Below are 6638 nucleotides of genomic sequence, written 5' to 3' on the forward strand. Positions count from 1 at the left end.
AACACATCTGCTATTTTGCAGCATTCATAATGTGTCTTACATATACGTCAATGGAACACTTTGCACATTAAACTTACACATTCATTCAATTCCATTTTATTTATATAGAACTAATACACAACATATGTCATCCCACAGCACTTTACATAGTAAAGACCTGACAGATTTTTAACTGAGAACCCAACAAATCCAGAGTTTTCTGTGGATTTCCTTTGAGCGAGCACTTGGCAACAGTGGAAAGGAACAACAACAAAAAAAAACCCTCTCCTTAAAAATAAGACATTTATCTTGCCATTTTTCTTGACATGAGAATTACTGTTCAAAGTCTCACACAGTCATCACAAGACAGCACCATTTTAACATTCATCAAGTACACTGCAGCAGACGCTGAAACTTTCAGGTAAACGTAGCAAAGTGATGTTTTCTGACAGTGTTTTTTTCACATGTATTCAACAGGAAGCCCTTCACTCCTGGATCTGTTCCTGGCTGAGGGGTAAGCTTGATCAAAACCTTTTTTTTTGCAAACACAAAATTAGGCAAACCCAAGACTACATATCCCTTTGTCAGAGAACAGTTGGGATCTTCCATTTGGTGGCCATTTTTTTAGTCAGTATTACTGGTTCTTAGTGTTTTTATTTTATTTCCGTCCTTGCTGAGAACGACCACCACAATCAGCGCTTCAGGAAGCGGAAGCCTTCAGTCCCAGTGACTTTGAGGATTCAGAGAAGCTTAATTCCTCTCGCCAGCACTGAATTCCAGTACTGAGTCTGTGTGTGTGTCAAGTGTAGCTTACACGTATACAATCATTTTCTCTATCAGTTTTTCTCAGTTCAAGGTGCTGACATATACCTCTTTGGAGCTATGTTGCTGCTGAGGGTAACGGGGTAATAACCGTCACTGAAAGACCGTTTAGCAGCCTTAAGTTGAGCAGAAGTCCGCCATGATTCCACAGCCTTCTCTAAGTCCGGTACGATGTCGGGCACAATAGCTTGTTCAGCGATAAAGACTATCAACTCCACGATCAACAGCAGGATCCAGCCTAAAGCCCCAAGCCAGTAGGAGGATCCAAGCTGAGAGAAGTCCTGGCGGATTTCTTCCCGGTGCTGATAGGTGAAAAACGACCAGCTCAGGAGGAAGAAGAAGCCTGTAGACAAGGTGGGAAAAATGAGTTAAATGGAGTATCATTGCCACAAAAAAGTAAAAAAGCCATTAGGATCAATTATTACACGCCTGGAGCTTTAAAAAAAGAGTTTCTGTGATAATGAACTGCAATTTCAGGGGAAGTAAAAAGTCTCTTTAAAAACTGCTGCCCTGCAGGGCACGAAAAAGTACAGGGAAGAATATCTGTAGGTGTGTGTTTGACATGAACTACCCAAACCAAAAGGCTATTTGGAAGCTAATAGGAAATGGGTGTATTTTTATGACTTGACTTGAGGAAGGTGTCTTAAAACTTGCAAAACAACACAGTCTAATTACTAATAAATTGAAGCACAAAACTTGATCTGTGTATATGTGTGAGGCACTAAAAAGCAAGCGTTTGTCGTATTCTGAGAATTGTGCCTTCCTGCGGCGTACCTGTGGAGGCCATGGTGAGCAGCAGCAGGGTGGTGGGGTAGAGCGCCTGCCCTGCCATCAGGAGGGAGCGAGTGTTGGAGTAGGAACGCACTGTCTGAGACGTCCAGCAGAGGGCAAACACCAGACACAGAGCGGCAGTGCTCACGGCCGTCAGGAAGGCAAGAACTCCAAACACTCTCTCTGCTTCTACAGCTGGAAGACACAAAACAACAGATCCAAAATGAGAATAGTTGACTTATGTGTGCTTTTTACATCAATTTTTTTTTTTACTAGAAGTAGTACAAGTAGTCAGCGTGATGAATCATTTGACATTCTAATGGAAGCCCCCCGCAACCTGTTGTGGGGGAGGAAACCAGGAAAGTAAAATCAAGAGTTCGTGTACTTTCACGTGTGTGGAGCTATTTTTGCGCGACAGTTGAGTCATTCTGAAAGTGTGTTTGTGTAACAAAAGCGTGACACACTGAAACACAGCGAACAGTGACAGGGGACGTCATTATTTTTTGTTATAAATAACCAGCAGCTGGTTCCGGATGATGGGTGATCATCTACCAGTACCAACCACGACTGGCACACTTAGACACACACACTATACTTCGGTTATCTATGCACCAAGCAAATGTAACAGCTTCCTTGGAGCTTCATCTGTAGCTACAGTTACTATTACATCTGCTTTGTAATTGTTGGTTTAGCTTTTAATGTGTGGTTTGGAAGTCAAGCAGGCCATTATGTTATGTAAGTGTGTGATGTTTGTTTAATGGGCTGCTGAACCTGCATCCACCCAACTGTGTTGCAATGTAAGCAAATGGAATTATCTGACCCTTTCGGCTAACAGCTGACTGTATTGTACTCTTTTTTACTAGATTAATAACAGTGTTGTATTTCAAATATAAACACAGAAGTGTCAAAAAAAATCCCCATAGATCCCCATGATGAAATGCCTAGTTTTGCAGCAGACATAAAAACGTTTACAGCCTGGCACCAAAAAAAAAAAAAACTTTGCGTGTCTATAGCTGAATTCATAACATATGGGGAATTTTAAATAACTCACTCCTTTAAATTGCATCAAGGGCTCAAGCTGTGCATAATTAATAGCAGGGCTGCTTTGAGTGACAGGTGAGTCACAGGACAGTCAGTGGCCATTTGCATAGCTTGCCTCAGCTCCACTCATCCTCCGCCTCTTCGCTCACTTTTGGACTACCCGGGAGTTAGGAGGAATCTGGCACTGCTGGGATGGCAACGGCCGTAGCCGCCCCACTGCGCTTCAGTACCGTTGTTTAGGAAACATATGGGTGAAGTCGTGGAGGGCTCATTCATCTGTTTACAGTCCTGATAATTCACTGGTTATAGTTAGATCCTGACAGAAGGGACAATGCTTGTTGCTATTTTCTTGTCTCCTCATGTACAATCAATATGTAGATAATAATAATAATATTGTGTATGTACATTTGCTATAGAGGATACAATTGCTTCCCATAAAAACTTAAAAAGGCAGCTACTTACTAGATTCATTGCAAAAATAACACACTGAATTATGACAGGAGAGCTTCTGTGTAAGTCAATAACAGGCTATGAGCCTCACCTGACAGACAGGTTTCAGCTCACCAACATAGCAGCACATTAGCCTTCAGCCAAATGTCAGCGCTTCAGCAGATGCAAAGAATGCAACTGCACAAGGAGCACGCTCAAACTTGTTTACTGCTACTGAGAAATCCAATGTGTCCTAACCTCTACAGGGGTAAGAAAAAATGCCCCTAAGGCTGGTTTCTCAGGAAGCCAGTGTCTTATCATAACAGCACAGCCATGACATGTTTGTAACCCCAACCTTCCTTCAATATGCGGCCATCCCAACCATGTTTTATTCAAACCTTTAACCTAACCAGCACTGACAGCTTTGGACAGATGACAAATTTGACATGTTGACTGCAGTAGGATGTCAGAGAGGTGAATGCAGCTTTTCACTCACCACTGAAGACGATATCATCTTGACGATTTGGTCTGATCTGCTCGCTCGTGGTGTTGCTCCACTCGGTCCACAGCCCCTTCCCATTCAGCCAGAACGGCGTCCAGACGGCATAGGTCACGCACAGGCAACCTGCTAAGCCCAGGCAGGACTGAGCGAACCTGAAGCGACTGATGGAGTCCCCCAGCTCAACAAACTTCATTTTCATTGCTGAAAGAGAAAGGAGCAGGGGAAACAGCAGTGTAATTAAAGTGTACTGAAGTTGGGTTACAAAGCGAAAATCTGTCTCGAAACCAACCTTCTTATCCAGATCATTAAAATCGGCTTAAAGAATGCATCAAAGTAGTGTCTTACCTTTGTTGTAGATGAAGGAAAAAAAGCTGCCACACTGAAATCACACTCTGATTTAAGTCTGTGTACGAGTAAAACTAAGTTTAGAGTACAACAACCACAGTGTTACTGAACAAACACTTAACAGCCTGACAAATGATTTGCTTTTGCTGCTTATGACCACAAGCACTCAGTCACAGATCAAACCCCTCGGCGTGACTCCGCCTCTGCTGCAATGGAAACTCCCCCGGCCGTGGGTGAAATTTCCCCGAGAATTCTCCACTGTACCTTATTAAGTCACACTGTAGAGAAAGTGAAAGCTTCAACAACGGCCATTCAGTGTTTGAGGAAGCAGAAGTTTGTGTGGTTAAGAAAAAAAAAAAAAAAGGTATAAAACTGGGGAAATTAGGGGAAATTAAAAAAGTCTAAAATCCCTGAAAACTTTGATGGGTACTCTGTAACGGCAATACCCCACTCAGATTTTTGTTTATGCCATTTCGAAAGTGTGTAGGGGGGGTGTTAACGGGTCATTATGTATCACAAAACATTGAAGGAAATCCCACTCTCAGTTTTACACTGAGGGGCTGACGGCGTCTTCAACCTCAGATGTGTCTCCGCCACGTCACCCAACCGCCACCCCCTTCGCTTTCCTTTGTTGCAACGGCAACAGCACCCACAGACCACCCAAACAAAGGTTTAGGAAATGTCACTGTGAAGTTCTCTCAGGGCGTGTTTTGCAAAAGAAATAAACTCGCTAAACTAAAACATATGATTTATAATTCAGTCCTTTATTCACAGATCATTACCTTTACAGTATTGTGATAAAAAATAAATTCCATATGACCAAAATAATATGATGCACAGTTCATGAGATACGAGTGTTTGTGAATAAAACGTGACTGATTTTGGTTGATTTGGCATTCACTTAGAATATGAGTGATTGAACACATATCTTACTCTAGATTCCAAACAGAAACAAGGCAGTCTCCTTTAGCAGCTTAACAGTAAGGCCTCAAGATGCGTTTAGAAAAGCATCCTCTCTTATTCTTACATCCTGGCCTCCAATGCACTACTTTCCTTCACTTCTCCTCTTTATCCTGCTCTCAGCTGTTTCGCTGTTCAAAAAGAAGCATCAGGCTTGACCTCGTGTCAGGTGTCTGTGTCGAGCTTTTCACCGCAAACGCACGGAGCAAGAAGGATGCTTAAGTACTGCCTCTCCAAATTTGGCAGCTACATTCGTGTCTGTTTATCCTAAGCTTACTTTCTGGCTCTTTGCAGCAGGGCCTTGAATACATCAAGAATTTCTGGGTCCTCCCCAGCAGACAGCTCTGGAGTGTTTTTCTCCAGCCAATCAGAGGAACTGATCTGATGCCTGAGAGTACCAATAAGCGAGTCCAGACTCTCTGCGGGCTTAGACGCTTGGCTGTCCAGCAACACAAACTCATCGGCGGCCAGCGAGCCCGTGTCAGGAACAGGGCTATCCCCCTCTTTCAGCTGGTCTGATGACTTGCTCTGGGGTGATGATGTTGAATTGACAATGGCGGCATTGTCTGAATCCGCGCTGTCCTCTTTCGCTGACTTCTTGCTCTCCTCGACTGTTTCTTTGACAGAGTGCGAGTCGGGGCTGGTCGTTTTTTCTTCATTTTCTTTCAAAGCTTCCCTAATTCGCTTCAGGCCTGAAATTACACAAAACATTAACAGAGCAAGTCAGCAGCCATTATCCAATCAATACCTAGTGCAAGATACTGAGCAGAAGATGATCTGGAATAACAACACACTATTGACTGAATAAATGAAATAATAGACATGTTCCAATCAATATCTAGTTTAAGGCAGAAAATGGGAGTTAGAGGGAATAGCATAACATTGTTTGAAAACTTGAAAAACAGATATCAACTTTTCAGTACATAATTCATTGTGAAAAAAAAACACACAACTGTGCAACACCAAGTGAGTAACTGAGAAGGATCTTCGTCGTTTCAACACAACGTGGCCTTTTATTTATCAGGGTGATTCACTGAATGTGTCACAAGCACAGCCTATATATATACTGTATATATATCACTACTCTTACACGTTGACATCTCCTGTGTGTGTTGCTGCAGCGCTTGAGTGTGAGTTCATGAGGGCTTGAAATTGTATGAAAAAGAGAAATGAGACAGACCGTCGTGACAGCACATATTATCTGGAAACAACATTTTGGCATTTAAAAGAAAGAACCGTCTCTTCCTGTTTGTGTCAATACATTTTACCCGATTACCAAAATTCAGCAAAGCCATGAACAGCTGTAAATCCTACGACTGAAAACACAAACAACCAGATGCTGCCACGTACAGATTCCTAGATGTTCCCTACATCGTTCATGCTTGGTTTGTGCACGCTGTATGAAGGGCAGGAGAACCCGGTTTGTATTCGTAGATGGGCTATGGGCCTCAAAAAGAAATGGGGAGCGGGTGCCCTCGTGCACTTAATGATTTAACTATGTGACAGAGCCCACACCTGCTTAGCGGGACTGCACCTCATGGTCTGTGAGTTTATGAGTGTGGAGGTTGGGATATGGTCAGTTAGAGATAGGCATATAAATTGCCGGCCTCTTAAGGAGGTTGTAAATCCAACGCTGAGTTTTCAAACTAAAAATATGCAATGAAATAAAACTAAGAGCTGAAAACACCTCACAGTCACAAAATACCACGAGATACATGGAACTGATCTGGTCAATTTTAGACTTTTAACTTTCTTAAGAAGCGGGAAAAAAAAGGCTTTCTGGATTTAC

At 42.6% G+C, this 6638-nt stretch overlaps 2 protein-coding genes across 2 annotated transcripts in view; both read right to left on the bottom strand.

Moving 5' to 3' along the window:
• Window positions 1-80: 80 nt before the first annotated feature.
• On the bottom strand, window positions 81-4014 carry LOC103353084 (uncharacterized). Its single transcript, XM_008275864.1, has 4 exons — window positions 3890-4014; window positions 3539-3745; window positions 1576-1767; window positions 81-1144 (listed from the first exon to the last, which is right to left on the bottom strand). The coding sequence occupies exons 2-4, from the start codon at window positions 3741-3743 to the stop codon at window positions 831-833; spliced, it is 711 nt and encodes a 236-aa protein (XP_008274086.1). The 5' UTR covers window positions 3744-3745; window positions 3890-4014; the 3' UTR covers window positions 81-830.
• A 618-nt stretch (window positions 4015-4632) lies between these two features.
• The window catches only part of accs (1-aminocyclopropane-1-carboxylate synthase homolog (Arabidopsis)(non-functional)), a 9372-nt gene continuing 7366 nt past the window's right edge, over window positions 4633-6638 (bottom strand). The window contains exon 15 of the mRNA XM_008275865.1: window positions 4633-5541. Coding sequence (XP_008274087.1) covers window positions 5123-5541 — 419 coding nt within the window. The 3' untranslated portion in view covers window positions 4633-5122. The remainder of the gene's footprint in view (window positions 5542-6638) is intronic.

The sequence above is a fragment of the Stegastes partitus genome, unplaced genomic scaffold (assembly GCF_000690725.1).
Source record: "Stegastes partitus isolate 25-593 unplaced genomic scaffold, Stegastes_partitus-1.0.2 Scaffold60, whole genome shotgun sequence".
Classification (NCBI taxonomy): Eukaryota; Metazoa; Chordata; class Actinopteri; family Pomacentridae; genus Stegastes; species Stegastes partitus.

What these genes read in the sequence shown, in the direction of transcription:
- LOC103353084 (XM_008275864.1), bottom strand. Translation starts at nt 3,743, where the DNA reads ATGAAAATGAAGTTTGTTGAGCTGGGGGACTCCATCAGTCGCTTCAGG. An exon ending in AGATGATATCGTCTTCAGTG is followed by an intron (nt 1,768 to 3,538) that starts GTGAGTGAAAAG and finishes TGTGTCTTCCAG; the next exon opens with CTGTAGAAGCAGAGAGAGTG. An exon ending in GCTCACCATGGCCTCCACAG is followed by an intron (nt 1,145 to 1,575) that starts GTACGCCGCAGG and finishes CCTTGTCTACAG; the next exon opens with GCTTCTTCTTCCTCCTGAGC.